General features: G+C 35.5%; 1 protein-coding gene across 4 annotated transcripts; it reads right to left on the bottom strand.

Annotated features, from left to right (window-relative positions):
• Window positions 1-3,153: 3,153 nt before the first annotated feature.
• LOC113509276 (poxin-like) lies at window positions 3,154-15,834 on the bottom strand. 4 transcript variants are annotated; one of them, XM_052895711.1, is made up of 5 exons: window positions 15,808-15,834; window positions 6,660-6,812; window positions 5,717-5,830; window positions 5,260-5,451; window positions 3,154-4,393 (listed from the first exon to the last, which is right to left on the bottom strand). In XM_052895711.1, exons 1-5 carry the CDS (start codon window positions 15,817-15,819, stop codon window positions 4,118-4,120), a joined length of 747 nt encoding a protein of 248 aa, XP_052751671.1. In that variant the 5' UTR covers window positions 15,820-15,834; the 3' UTR covers window positions 3,154-4,117. The 4 variants fall into 4 exon arrangements, with proteins under 4 accessions (XP_052751671.1, XP_052751672.1, XP_052751673.1 ...); XM_052895712.1 differs by lacking the exon at window positions 15,808-15,834 and adding an exon at window positions 12,895-13,048; XM_052895713.1 differs by lacking the exon at window positions 15,808-15,834 and adding an exon at window positions 9,373-9,563.
• Window positions 15,835-16,443: the final 609 nt, after the last annotated feature.

Genomic DNA, 16,443 nt, shown 5'->3' with positions numbered 1-16,443 from the left:
TTGACACATCACTCATTATACACTTGCCACTCGTACATGATACATCACTCATAATTCACTTGGCACTCGTAAATGACACATCACTCATAATTCACTTGCCACTCCTACATGACACATCACTCATTATTCACTAGACACGCGTACATGACACATCACTCATAATTCACTAGACCCTCGTAAATGACACATCACTCATAATTCACTTACCACGCGTACATGACACATCACTTACAATTCACATACCACGCGTACATGACACCTCACTCATAATTCACTTGGCACCCGTACATGACACATCACTCATAATTCACTACACTCGTACATGACACATCACTCATAATTCACTTGTCACTCCTACATGACACCTCACTTATAATTCACTTGGCACTCGTACATGACACATCACTTATAATTCACTTGCCACTCCTACATGACACATCACTCATTATTCACTAGACACGCGTACATGACACATCACTCATAATTCACTAGACCCTCGTACTTGACACATCACTCATTATACACTTGCCACTCGTACATGACACATCACTCATAATTCACTTGGCACTCGTACATGACACATCACTCATAATTCACATACCACGCGTACATGACACATCACTTACAATTCACATACCACGCGTACATGACACCTCACTCATAATTCATTTGGCACTCGTACATGACACATCACTCATAATTCACTCGCCACTCGTACATGACACATCACTCATAATTCACTTGGCACTCGTACATGACACATCATATAATTCACTTACAGTCATATAAAACACAACACAGAATCCGTTACCTTATGATGGCTTAGATCGTATTCTACCAACAAATGTACGAAGTTGTCTTGTTATGTAAAATCTTTAATGCACATAATTTACATTTAATTCATTCTTAAGTCAAACAAAGCCGGTATTCAGTTAAGTTAGATCTGAAAAGGCAAGTTATTTCAACACCTCTGTAGCTGATCTTTTTTTTTTTTAATTCACATAAAGTTTCGTAATATCTTTTATGATATTTCGTCAAATTCTAAATTATGACTATTTACTTTTTGGTGTATAGGTTAGCGCTTTTTATAAGGTACGTATTAAAATATTGTGAAAAAGATGTATTGTGTGTTAATAAGAAAGAATGCAATAATACATGTATGTATTTGAAGGTGCTTCACTTTATATTCATTTATGAGAGGGTAGATGGCACCTGCGTTTTGTTTAATGATGTTTGTAAGAGAGATTAAAAAGTATTGTAGCGACTCATTCCGCTACCTCCTTTTAACCGCGCCAACGATTTTTACGTTAATATAATATTAAGACCCTTTTTCGTTCCAGTGTAGTGACTAAGGACATTTATTGCATTCAACCACTAACCTTGCTTGCAGAAAGATTCTAATCTTGCAGTTGAAAGACAGAACGAGACCAGTAAACAGCAAACGACAATAACATTTAAACAGTATTTAATATTTTACATTAAGTAGGATTCGTAAAGACAGGAACATAGATGTAAGATAAACTGAAATTCAAACGTCACGTTTCTAAATTATACAAACGAAAAAGGGTCTTAATATTATATTGAAATAAAAATTGTTGGCGCGGTTAAAAGGAGGTAATGGAATGAGTCGCTACAAGTGTCAGTAATGTGGCGTTATGGAAATGTACTCGATCTAAGAAATCTAAGTTTTGGATTTAAAAGTGGTATTTTTAAATTGACGAATAATGATTGAAATGGTGATGGTAATTCTTAATGTAATTTGCAATATCATTTGAATATTATTGAAATATGTGAAAAGAATATAAAAAAAAAATTATTTGGTTTTAACATATAACTACCCTCTTATTTATAAAAATGTCAAATTTTATTTTAGCTATTGAATTGTTGTCCTTTCTTTTGTGCTAAAATCTCAATTTGAAAGAATCAAAACAGTGTAATATTAATTTATTTTATTTATATATTTATTATATCAAAATCCACAGCTCCTAAAATATATAATATTTTATTGTTATTTTTTGTACTTGCAGTCAATTACGGATTTATACTTTATAAAATATTCTTTATTAAGATGTAAGCGTTCACAAAACTTGTATTATATTGAAATAGATTTGTAGAATGTTTTAGTTACAAATAAGAGGGTAAAACTAGTACATTATATATATTTGCTATCGATATGTGATAAATAAATTATTTAAAGGTAACTAATAAGCCAAAATATTACATTTTTCAATGTAATATTAAAATTGTCATTCCTGGCATACCTGCGCCTACATATGATTGTGATAAAACTAGATTATAGTGTTATTTTATATATAAAGGTTGTATACTTAGATTATATACATAGAAATATATAGATTTGTATGGAGACATCCATAGAAATGTTTCGAGAAAAGTGGGTCAACTTTTTCATACAATTTTGCGTGATAAATAGTTATGAGTGATTCCTTTATAACTTCTATATTTATTTTCTCTTATAATTTCTGCAACTTTTTAATGCGTAAACACTCATTTTGTTTATTACATTTAATACGTAAGTATATATAGAACACTGATAGAAAAACGAGTCAACTAATTTGACAATTAGCTGACAGAAAGTTGCCCCGTTTTTGAGACTCGATGCTCTATCTATATAATCTAAGGTGGTATTATTAGGTGGTATATTTTGAATATTAATATTGTTAATTAATTTTAACGAATTATTATAACTACTCAATGACCATCGCACGAGGAACGGTAAAATTGAGAATAATCTATTTTTGAAGTCGGCTAAAAATAAATGTGTCAACGCCGACAAAAAAGACCATTTCACAAGACTTTAAAGGGTTTGTCACTATTGTATATATTTATCCTTACACTGTGGTATCGAACAGGTATCTTTGTACTCTCAATAATTCTCTAACAGACTGTACTTATTATCAAAAAAATATCTATAGGTAAAAGTGGCATATTTTTTCCCATTTATCCTTACTGGACACACAATGGTAGTGACAAGGGAAAAAAATTCCGCTCTTACAGTTGGTCGGGACAAGTGGAATTGGCCAAGTGCACTGGGCCCATAACAGTGTAATACTTAATAGTTCCAGTGCCTTTGTTATTTTTACATTGTTACATATTTATACATTGTTACATTGTTTATACAAATAAAACAATACGAATGTTATAATGTTGTTTAATTACGAAAATAACACGCATTATTAGTAATAATTAACACAGTAACAGAATATTACTAACACAGTACATACTAAGACAAATAAAAAAATATTTATATAAAAAAAAGGTATGGAGCCGTCCTGAAATAAAACTCGTCGCTTTACTGGATCTAAACATACGTGGGTGGTTTTATAGGTTACGAATTCAAATTCGTAAATCAAATTTAATGCTGTAACACCAAATGAAGGTAATGAGGCATCTCATACAACAATACCTACATAATAAAATTATTTTTCTGTTTTAATAAATTAATTAATATTTTTAAAATAAATGTGTGGCTGAATATTCCTAGCCATATATTTTATTACTAAATTAGTAATAAAAAGACTATATGCGTAAAAAATTTATATAACCGCCCGTAGATTTAGAAAATTTTCTTCAAATTATCTTTAATTACAAAATAATCGATAAAAACTACAAATCTCGATTGTAACGCCATCTAGTGTCGTGTCTATTTTTATTTAGGGACCAACCACCTTAACAATTTTTTACAGTTTCACTAACTAAATTTGAATCTCTAAGAATAACTAAATAATTATTAACGTACATAGATATTGTAGTAAAATATGTAAGTGATATTTCGATTTATACATACATATATATATAACTTTACTTATAAAATATTATCGTGTACAAAATTGTTTATATCAAGTTTCATACATTCGCAAATACATACACATTTTGCAAATATAAATTTCGGTAGAAAACGGGAGTTTAAGAATTCAGAAATTTATTCTAGTAGGTTTAAAATTATATATATACATATATATATATATATATATATATATATATATATATATATATATATATATATATATATAATATTAAGTGGAATAAGTACCTAAATAACTTATAAACGAATTCACAAACTCTGTTTAAAATAACGATCAATTTGGGCAATAAAGAACTACAAATAATCCACTTCGGTGACCAACCCCGGGGGCAGGTAGTGGTGAGCTATCTGCCTTCCGTTCTTCGCCACGAGCGCCAGCCTCGGCGTCTTGCCTTGCACCAGGATGGCGGTGGGCGGCTCGGACGGCCCCACGGAGGCTGGCGGAGTCTTCGATATGTACTCGGTCAGTTCCTCGCGGGAGTTGAAGGTCTCCGCGCCGTAAGCTATCTGGCCGTCAGACAGTTGGACGGTCCTCCAGGGCTCCGGGGTTTCGAAGTAGCCGCCCTCACCCTGTGAGACGGTTGATGGAGTATTAAAAAATGGCAATTAATAATGATATAAACGCTTAATTAACATTATCCATTGAAAAAAAAAAACAAATAAGGACAATTGGCAAATTTAATGCTTTATATTTAGTTACATAGTTACATCAGGCAGATCAAGGAAGGAATTGGTGTCGTGTCGTATCAAGAGGTGAAGACACTCGCTGAAAAAAATATAAATATATATATATATATATATATATATATATATATATATATATATCCGTCCGATTGGTAGACATGAGTCTCTCCCTATAAGAATATATAGAAACTTAGTATTACCACAGTATTGTGATATTACTGCGATAGCCACGGTGCATTAATAAATTTTTAAATTTTCCTTCTCTTGAACTGCGCGTCGATCCAGAAAGTCGCCGATCACCTCACTTGTAAGAAAAAGGCGTTTTTCCATAGGTAAAAAGTTCTGACACACTGTATTTTTAGGTACTTCGATAACTACACGAAGCTGGGGAGAGAAGGGATTGTTAATAATGGGGATCAGTAGCCCCATTGTTAGCAATACACCCTGTCAGGTCGACCTCCTCGCGGTACCCCTTGGAAACTATCGTGTTCTATTGCAAGTGAATTCTTTTCATCCTGTCTTTTCATCCTCACCTATCATCCCTCAATGGTGCCCCGCCAGCGTATACCGTTAGCGCAGGCGGGGATACCATTTCATGGATGATAAATCATTTAATAAAAAACCTCACGAAGCTGTTCCTTGTGTGTTAAAGATTAAATGTACTTACTGTAACACCAACATGCCAGAAAGTAAATTCTTAATATGCGAAGCTGAGGGAAATAGGCAAAGATTGTATGAAAATAGAAGCAAACCTCGAATGTGGAGACGGCGTAGTGGTTGCCCTTCCTGGCGGTGACGACGGAGAGCAGCGCGCCGTCCTGGTTGACGACGGGCGCGCCGGCCACGTACTGGTTGGCCGACTCGAAGCTGGGCGCGCAACGCCACTGCGCCAGCTGCCCGTCGCTCGACGTGATCAGCAGCCGCTTCGTTCGGTTGATGAACACCTGGCCGACAGTATTGGAGGGAATATTAGAGAACACCTGGTGTTAAGTCCGCCATATGTACATAGTTTTATTGCTTTTTTTTATACAACTTAGAATGGCAAACAGGCTGACGGTCCACCTGATGGAAAGTGGTAACCGTCGCCTATAGACATGAGGAGTGCCATGGACATAACAAAGTATACTGTTTCGCCCATGATACCCACCATACGTTGCCATTCCTGAGGACTCGGGTGTTATTCCTCTGTACCCAGTAAACTCACGTTACCTTCTCGGCGGTGTTCTCGTCGAGACGAACGTAGGCCAGTTCCTCGAGCGGCGCCATCAGTTCCTGTGTGAACACGTCGCAGTAATGATGCGTCACTTTCGCCAGCTTCGACACCTGTAATACCATATTTAATATATTATTAGCAAACTTTTTAATTTTGAATAAAACGGAAACATAGCCAGGTAAGGTGCTAGAATCTATAGAGAGACGCTATACGATTAATAAAGGATCGAATCAAATCAAATTTTGAGAGAGAGTATAGCGCGGATTCCGGATCACATATTTTTTTGTCCTTTACTATAAGAGTTTTTGGATGAATGAATGGATGATATAAAACGGTAACCCCGTCTGCGCTAACGGTATACGCTGGCGGGGCACCAGTGAGGGATAATAGGTGACGATGAAAGCAGGTCAGTCAGCCCATCGTGATGAAAACACCTGTAATTCAGCACGATAGTTTCCCGGGGCAACCAAGTGTAGGTCGACATGATAGTGTATATTGCTAGCAATGGGAACGGTAGTCCGCATCACTAACAATCCCTTCACCCCCTCTGTTACGGGAGTTGGGTAACACTTTCAAAGGTATCGACTTTTTTAGTCATTATGAGAAGCTAGTCCAGGAATACGCCAATCATACTTAGGCCGACCCTATGAACGCTTATATTTTAAAATGCATTCTCAGGGAGAGCATTCCTTAAAATGAAAGGCCTCAAGAAAATTAGACAGATTCGCTTTTTCGAAGTCACTTAATTATGGCTTCTACCAAAAGTTATTTTGCCCTATTTTGATCTAGCTATGGCCCTGGCTGGCTGTAAACGAATCATAATAAGTTTAAAAATATACTAAAAAAGTAAGTGGGTTTGTAAAGCAAACTATATTATGGTTCATACAAAACGGACTTTTTAACAACCTTGTCTTCGCCAGAGACGAATGTATGACTGACCTGTTCAGGCGTGCAGCAGTGTATCGGTACAACATCACCAAACGAGGCATACTTGGTGCCGTCCGGCCGCTCGTGCAGTTCTGCTGGGATGGGGAAGTTTTCCACTATCCCCTTGTAGTTCTCATTAAGCACCGTTCGCTTCGACATTGTGACCTGGAATAGATTTAAATCTGTTTAAATTTTATGTGAATAACAGGGTTCATGGCGTCCATGGTGCTGTTCATGTTTATATAACATGGTTTGTAAGCTTGTTTGCCATTACAAGTATTTTAAAGAAATAAATCAATCAATATTTTGAATTTTGCATGTTTTATTATTGAAATAACAGAGTATAAATAAATAAATATTTAGCTCCAATAAAATGATTGTTGTGTAACTTATTTGACCAGAATTATTTAATTTTAAATCCGTGTAGTCCCGGCATAGAATAGGTCACCACTTCCTTTCCCGTGGGTGTCGTAAGAGGCGACTAAGGAAGGCGAGGGATAGGCAGCAGCGTTCTTCTTAAAACATCTCTAAAAGCCTAACTCAAGTTACCAATCCACTTGCCAAGCGTAGTAACTACTGGCAACATCCTGACCATATCTCCCAAGGGGAAGGCTTATGTCTTCCCCTTGGGGGATATTGCCAGCAGTGGACAGTTAACGGCTGATAATAATGTAATTTTTATTTGCATGTTATTTTTGGATTACGTATTAATTTCGATAAAAATACACATTACAATTTTTTTGCCATATCCCACCCTTCAAACCAAAACAGCCATGCAAACACAAATGCTTCACAGTAGAAATACGAATGGGACAGAGGTGCCCAAGCAGTGACTTTTATAGAAAGTCTCCTTCTGGTATATGATGTATAGCGTTTACCTAACTTATTATTACTATGTAGGTTTTTTTTAATGGGTGAAATGAATTGGTAACCTCGCCCGCGCTATCGGTATGCACCAGTGGCAGATGATAGGTGAGAATGAATGCAGGTTAGTTGACCCACCATGATGAATTCGACAAGAATTTAACATGATGGTTTCCAGGGGGAACCGCGTGGAGCTCGACCTGAGAGCGTATATTGCTAGTAATGGGGCTATTAGACCCCATTACTTACAATCCCTTTCCCCCCCTACTATGCAGGTTAGTCGACTTGATAATAATATAGTTTCATTTCTATTTTTCTTTCCAATATACCTGAGTGGTTCGTAGTTTGCTCCAGACTCTATCACCTACAACTTCTTCAGGATAATGAAACAGGGATCCAAATCACACTTATTCACTTCGATATTTAATATTGTGGCTTGAAAGTATATAGTATAAGTAAATCTATATACTTACCAACCTATATGACTCAGGACAAGATCCGCAGCATAATAGATAGGTAATTAATAACTGAATTATTATTTATTATGTACTTTGCTAACTCTAAACTTCCTTAAGGAACAGTGCGAACTTGCCGCCGGCACAGTCGACTGTAATGTCAAAGAGAGCTTTATCTCGATAAATGTTTTCGTGAGTGTCCGAATGTCCTGACATGTCTTATCGCGTTTCGTAATAGAATGCAATGTGTTGTTTGCATTCTATAAAATACGCAATAGGTTATAATTAACTTCCTTCCTATAGTGCACTCATTACCTACTTACATATCGCATTTTTTTTTTATTGGATGAAAATGGAATGGTAACCCCGCTTGCGCTAACGGAATACGCTGGCGGGGCACCAGTGAAGGGTGATCGATGAGAATGAAAACAGGCCAGTTAGCCCATCATGATCAATTCATCTGGAATTAACCATGATAGTTTCCAGGGGGAATCGCGTGTAGGTCGACCTGGTTGGGTATATTGCTAGCAATAGGATTCTTAGTCTCCATTGCTAACAATCCTTTTCCCCCATACATATTGCATTTGTTACGTCTTTGTGTACCTACTATTACTGATGACAGCTATAGCGATCTAACGGCCCAATACAGCGCTAAGGGGGGAAGGGATTGTTAGTAATGCGGATTACTATTTTGATAAAAATGTGTATGGGACCAAGCGGAAAGTATATCCTTACAATAAATATTTTGTTTAAATCTGTTTATAAATAATGGAGTTCCGAGATAACAAACATAAAAATACAACCGAATTGTAAATAGTTTGCATGGTTGTGTTTCGGTTTGAATGGTGGGATATGACAATAAAATTACAGGACACAGAGGCGTAATATCTTAGTCCTCGGGAATAGCAACGCATGGGCGTCACAACGTACTTATGATGTCCACAGTGCTGTTCATATCTACAGGCGACGTTTACCACTTTCCATCAGGTGGGCCTTCAGCTTGTTCGCCATTCTAAGTTGCTTATAAAAATTTATAACCTCCTGCTTTTCGTGAAATCGGTTAAAAGCAGGTTCACTCGTGAATACACACACTGAGAAACGGTAAGATATTTCATAGATACCCTGTATTATATAAAATTAAAATTTAGAACGTAGAATTAGGTGATTACATATACCTTACCTAGATTTTGATTTGTAACAAGCAATTTTGCTCTGCAAAAATAAACACCAGTTACAATCGCCGCAAAATTAAAATGGAACCACTACGAGGCTTTAACTATAATAATCAATTCAGAATTTTCGACGTAAATACCACCAAAAATATAGACAAAAGGATTCCTTGAAGAGGACGCCATTTAAAAACGGTACCGGTATTTGGATATGTTATTTATTTAAATTAAACTTACCAGTTACAAACTTTAATCACGTATAAAGTCAATAAACAATAATCTTGATACACAGTCACATGTCGATTATTTCATTTTGTTTGGTTGGTAACACGTACATTACACTAATACCCATCACACGGCGCCTAACGTGTTTAAATTAGATAATTATTGAAGTTGATAATTGAGAATTTGAAAATATTGAGCTGTATTTGTAAACGATAGAGAAACCGGTATGTTCTGAATTGGTTTGCGTAGATACCACGATTGATAAAGCGCTTATCTTAAGATAAGATATCTGACTGCCGAATTTCGCTGAACATGTACGACTTTACTTAGAATTTATGTTATTATAGTTAACTAGCGACTCGTTGGGGGAAAGGGATTGTTAGTAATGGAGACTAAAAATCCTATTGCTAGCAATATACCCAACCAGGTCGACCTCCTCGCGGTTCTCCCTGGAAACTATTATGGTTAATTCCCGATGAATTCATCATGATGGGCTAACTGGCCTGTTTTCATTCTCATCTATCACCCTTCACTGGTGCTCCATGCAAGCACATGTGATATCCGTGCAGTGTGGAGAGATTGATAATATTGCTATTGCATTTTTTTTTATTTAATACTTTATTGTACACGTTAGTTATAAAAATATGACAGAGGTAAACAAATGTACAAAGGCGAGCTTAACTCTGATAGAGATAGATAGATTGTATCCGTCTTAGCTTTCCAAACTTTGCATGATTTATAATAAATAATACTAATAAATAAATTTTTTAATAAAGTAACCAGGACCCACACAATTTTTGTACAATATTAATTTATATTAAACTTAAAATATTATTCCCAAAAAGGATTGACGTCAGGCAGGCGGCCGGTTGTAAAACTATAAGCCAAATCTTTTTGTAATATGGATAAAACCATATTACGCCGACCACAAATAATAATTAGGATAAGGGTAGGAAGATGGTGATTAAATTTAAACTATATATATGGCATTATTATCTATATCGTCATAGTCGTAGAATACTGACGGATCTGACAAATATTACATATATAGATCCGTCAGTATTCTACCACTATGACGATATGTCCGCTAAGCGGACGCGACACAGATGCGCATTTTTTGTTGAGAGGTTAAATTAATTATTACAATTTATATAATTTTTTAAACATTAAAATGGTTATAGAAAACTATCTCATCATAAAAAGGGTATAGAATGCCGTCGATGATTTTTTTGTAATCCTAAATAAGAGGAACAATTCCATCATACAATATTTTGTTTTATTTCACATTTTTGGTCGAAAGCTCTCAGTGGACTTGATAGCTTCCGACATCTTATTTATTTTCTCTTGGCCATAGCAAAATATAAACTAACAATATCCTTTCTTTCCCTTCCTTCATGCGTGTGCCATAGTAACATAAAATGGTCACAACTCAGTTTATTGCTTTGCCCTTAAAAGAGCAAAACACTGATATTCTGTTGTGGCCAAGAGGCAGTCGCGAAACTCCTCATTAAAAATAACAATAAAAAGCAATATAAATAAAATGCATTGTGTGTGTCCATTACATTCGCCTCCATTTGATATTATATTCTAAATGAATAAATAAATAACAGATACCATTAGATAAGGGGTAGTCAGAGATCACTTTCTGTCACATTCAGGTATTCAGGCAATAAATATATTCAGGTAATCCCCCTTCTGGGGGAGTCTTATGTTTAGCAGTTAACGAATGATATGTAGTTTTATTTTTATTAATATGAAGTTTGTGATATTAATGTTATTCAGTAAATTTTTTTTTCATGTGAACTCAACTTTTGTCTGGAAAAAGTAACAACCGTGTCTGCCTGTTCTCAGCTGTATTTACGTTCCGAACTGTTCGGTAAATTATAAATAAATGACTATATAAAAATGTTTATAATTAAGTTTACTTGAAAAAAATATATCTATTTTTATTAATTCAATTTAAATTACAATAAATTACCTATGTATTAGACAAAACTTTTCACACGAGTCTGTTTCACTCGGTACACTCAAATAAACTCGAAATCCCGATCAGAAATAAAGGGGGCATACGGGTCGCGTACAAGAAATGTAGGCTATAGACAAATCATGGGGGCAAATTCATAAAAATATTACGCGTCGTAGTCACAAATTTAAATATTACTATATATTTTGCCCGGGAAAACGGATTTATTATACTCTGTAACGAGGACTAGCGGCCCCATCGCTGCAATATTCTAAACTGTCAGATCGACCTCTATGTACAAATCGTCGTAATGCATGCGTGTAATATAAGACCGGATTCATACAGAGTTCCAATGGGAATGATATACGGTAACTAACCCAGGTATATCGTGGCAAAATCAGTTATTTTATCTGAAAGTATTAATTTTTATATAAAAAGGAATCTTTCAAATCGGTTTATAAATAACGGAGTTATAAGGTAACAAACAAAAAAAAAATACACCCGAATAGAAAATTTGTATAAATTTGAATATTGAAAATGAACAAGAAGCGTAATATTACCAGTAATCGACTAAATTCGCTGTCCTAGAACGAGTTATTTTATATATCTATTTCAAATATTTCGGGGTTGCTTCACAACAAGGAGGTTTATTCACCGTAAAAAAGCGGCTGTAGAAAGAAAAAAAGAGAAAGAAACTTTACAAAAATATACGACTACACTCATACAGGGGTTAAAAAAATATTAAGAATTACAATAACGAAACTACATACATTCCCATTCGTGTTTCAACCGTGAAGCAGTTGTGTTTGCATGACTGTATTTCGGTTTGAAGGGTGGGATATGGCATGAATTTACAGGGTACAGAGGAATAACATCTGAGTCCTCAGGAATGGCAACGCATGGGGGGTATCATGGGCGAAACAGTATACTCTGTTATGTCCACAATACTGCTCACGTCTATAGGCGACGGTTACCACTTTCCATCAAGTGGGCCGTCAGCTTGTTTGCCATTCTAAGTTGTATAAAAAAAAAATACAAAATATTTATACATAAATAAAGTATATAAAATAAAAAAAGAAAAACAAAATATCTCAGGGAATTAATGAAACTGATACACCCCGTCAACGCAGTTTTAATTGACACAAAATTAAAATGAGACCAAAACGGGAGGGGGGGGGGGGGTAGTTTAAAGTGGATGTTTATGTTAAACGATGCACCACAAACCTTCCCGACTGCAAAAAGAAGTGTGATAGTTAAGATTGTCCTCCACCAAAACGAATCTAAACTACTGAAGCGATTTCTATGGGACCAATATGTAAGTATATCTTTTCAGATAAAAAAAAAAAACAAGAATTTACCAAATCGATTTACAACTGACGGAGTTATGAGGTAACTTCAGAATGAGGTCGTAGTTTCGAATCATTTAAAAATAAGTTCAGACCATTAACCCTCTGTTTTCGAGACCCAGGTAACAGACCATCGTAAAGTTGATAATATAATTATTAAAATGTGTTTACAATTATTTACATTCGGATTAAGTTAGAATTATGTTATAAAAAATACCTACTCACCTGTTCATTTTCATTATTTGACTTCAAATTAATATTCGAATCCATATTTAAAAAAAAAAGTCAATCACGAATGCGTTTATTTTTAATGCGTAAATTTAGAATAATTATTGTAACAATCGCTACACAAGAATAACAACTATACAGCCGAATTTGATTTTATATAGCCGAGCACAATCATTTACCACCCTTTGACATCGCCAGAGTAAAAAAATTAGCCCGTATACGACTACGTTACTAAAGCGAATATGGAAATTATCGACCGATAAGTATGAAAGCTTTCAATCTTTCAGTGTATGTATTCAAAACTGCAAATCGAATCCGCTATAGTAACTTGCACAAAGCACTAGCGACAGTGCCTGTATCTATTTAGATGATCTTACACGCCCTAACAACTGGCAACATTGGAAGGTTCTTCCACCGTCATAGATGCTGTTGATTTAGTGACGTCAGTAAACAAATTTCATTAGCTCTCTGAAAATTTATTCAATCATTATTAAAACGATAAATAACTTTATCTAAAATCAGTTACGATAAAATTTGTAATATTTCTTGATATAATTAGCATCATATCAATACGCTGAATCGTTTTACAGAGAAAGCTTGTACTAATAATTTATCTTTCAGGAGAAAAACTGCTCTGACTATTAAAATCTTGCATCTTAACCAGGTACTCGATACAATAAATATGAAACAAACAAAAGATATCGCTTAAATTATTAACAAAATATGTATAAAATTGCGAATTGGCCATAACTCGACTATAGTCAGTTCGTCTCAAGATCAAATCCTAACCCTAAACTTCTAAGGGGAAGAGACTGTTATTAATGGGGAATGCTTCGTTGCTGGCAACACACTTTATCAGGTCGATGTTCATGCGTTTATGCTTTTCGGAAACTGTCGTCGCTAACCTAAACCTCTGAATTTACAAAATCATATTTGGATTATTGAAAAATAATTATCTCTTGCTTGCTCATGTTTCGGAGGGTATGCAAAGCCGTCCTCCGAAGGTAGCCTAGAAACTCTTGACGTTAAGGAGCAGATTGATTTATTTATAACTTGTCTAGGAGACACGTATTAAATCTTTCAGTATTAAAGTTAAAAAAAATAGGAAGGATGTAAGTAGGTTAACCGTAGGCAGACTTTGTACAAGAGTCATCTGAAAGAGTCCCACTCGTGTATCTGTCAATAAACGGCGGTAGCAAATCTGTGCATGGTAAAGATTCCGTTTGAAGGGCGCGATATAGTAATGGAACATATCGGGTCCTATATTGCGTTTGCTGTACGGGCAGGACCGTAGCCAGACCCAAGTTTATGGTAAGGTAAAAGAACTTTTTGGTAGCGCAGAAGCCATAATTAAGTGACTTCAAAAAGTGAATCTGTCTAATTTTCTTGGGGCCTTTATTTTAAGGTAGAGCATTGGGTTTTTTAAGGGAGGGCATTGCCCCTAAATGCACCCTATCCCTCTAGCTACGACCATGCATACGGAGTCGCTACTCAAGAACCTTTCTTCCCCATCAGTTGTCGGTTCTTCGAGCTATGCGACCAGCCCATTGGCACTTGAGCTTTGCTTATCCTTCGGGCTATGTTTTTACTTTAGTTCTTTAAGTAAAACACACAGAAACTTGTAGTATAGCCCTTTCTGTAACTCGCTGAGTAATTGAAGCTTCTGTATACGGGCAATCGTGTAGGACCATGTTTCGGTTTCATAAATCATTATTGGCAACACGCACTGGTTAAAAACATTCATCTTCAAAATTTTCAAATTCAATATTTCAAAGGTAACATAGGACTAATAAAATAATAATAAGTATAATAATCATCACGGACAGGACAGTTCTTGCGAACAAACCTGATATCGTGGTGATGGATCGAGCACTCTCGAGGGTGTTTTTGGTGGATGTCACCATACCGCATGACGAGAACCTATTGAGAGCCGAAACTGAAAAAAAGAGAATCATTCCAATCGTTATGTCGGTGAACGGTCTTATCCCAACCAGTCTGGAACAACATCTCAGACGGTTGGGATTCCGAGGCGGCTCACTCCCGGGAAAGATGCAGAAAGCGGTGCTCTTAGATTTTGCCCGCATTGTACACTGGTTTCTCTCCGTGGGGCCCTGAACCCCGGCCGACTATGCTTCTGCCGGGGGTTAGTTTGCCATCTCCTCTGCTTAAGAGGGGAGATGTGCATTTTCTAGAAAGTATAATAAGGCAGGGGAAAGCACTAAAGATCCTAATAGTTCGACGTACAATGATTCAGCTGACCCCTTATGCGAATATAATAAAAAAATTAAAGTATTTATTTTGTGTGGGACGCATATCACATATTTTGTAATATGTATTCTCAAGGTTGACTGGAAGAAATCCCTAAAATATCTATACTATAAGTGCAAGGGCGGATCCAGCTTTGGCGCCAGGATGAGATCACATAGTCGTGGTCAAGTCAAGAACTTATAATTTCGATAACAATAGATACAAGTAAAAAGTAGGCATTTTATTAATGTACGTAAGTACTGTACTTAAAAATATTTATTCTTTATTGTACACTTGAAAAAATTAAGACATAATAACTTGTACATATACACATACATATCGCCATCTTCTCTTGAAGACATTCAGAGAAGAGATGCGATCGTTCCCAAACGTTTGCCATCATACAAAGTTATTATATATTAAATTAATTAAATATTGAAGGTATGTAGTTACATTAAATCTGGATGTAATCAATTATTGGTCCACCTAAGTCCTGGAACCAGCTTGGAGAGGGGGTCATGATCCGCTGTTGTATAAGTGAATATTTAAAAGCATGTGAATAAATCAATAAATGTATTGCAATTATAGATAATGCCTATTTAATCTGATCTAGGTAGGTGCCTAACTGTTACGTAGATAAATACATACGATTTAAGTACTCACCGCTTTGGCCATTGTACTCGTAGCAAAAAATATACTCGTGAAGTAAAGTGCGAACAATATATTTACTACAAATTTTGCCACGGTGGACATTGTGATAAGGTAATTTCTATATTATGATTATGGTTAGTTTCCTCATGGTTATATTTATACGTAAGTTTAAGTGACGTATTATGGGAAAGATTAGGTGAACGCCCAAGGGACATCCCCAATACCTAAACTAGGGAACACCAAAAATATTTTTATCAGAATTGTGCCTCAATTTTGCGAATTCATTTATTTATTTTTGGAGTCGATGTAGAGAAATGTTTCCGTATTAAGTTTGTGATAAGATCTTTTGTGCTTCATCTTCGTCACAGGCGGTATCTAACCATATCGGCCGATTCCTTGTATCCATTCTTTCCATTTGTTGAATTGCATTCTGAGAAATTATTATTTTTAATGAATAAATAAATAATAAAATAAATAAATGCAGGCTTTACCGGTTATAATCATCATCATCATCATCATATCGGCCATTAACTGTCCACTGCTGAACATAAAAAAAAAAAAAAAAGGAAGGAAAAAAGAAGGGGAAAAGAAAGGATGCCCTATTCTATGCCGGGATCATACGGAAAACCGGTTGTAATAACGATTTGT

This window comes from Galleria mellonella, unplaced genomic scaffold, assembly GCF_026898425.1.
Source record: "Galleria mellonella isolate WM207_F2 unplaced genomic scaffold, CSIRO_AGI_GalMel_v1 utg3070, whole genome shotgun sequence".
In the NCBI taxonomy this organism is placed as follows: Eukaryota; Metazoa; Arthropoda; class Insecta; order Lepidoptera; family Pyralidae; genus Galleria; species Galleria mellonella.
The sequence above is the reverse complement of the archived record's forward strand: the minus strand, read 5'-3'. Positions and strand labels throughout refer to the sequence as shown.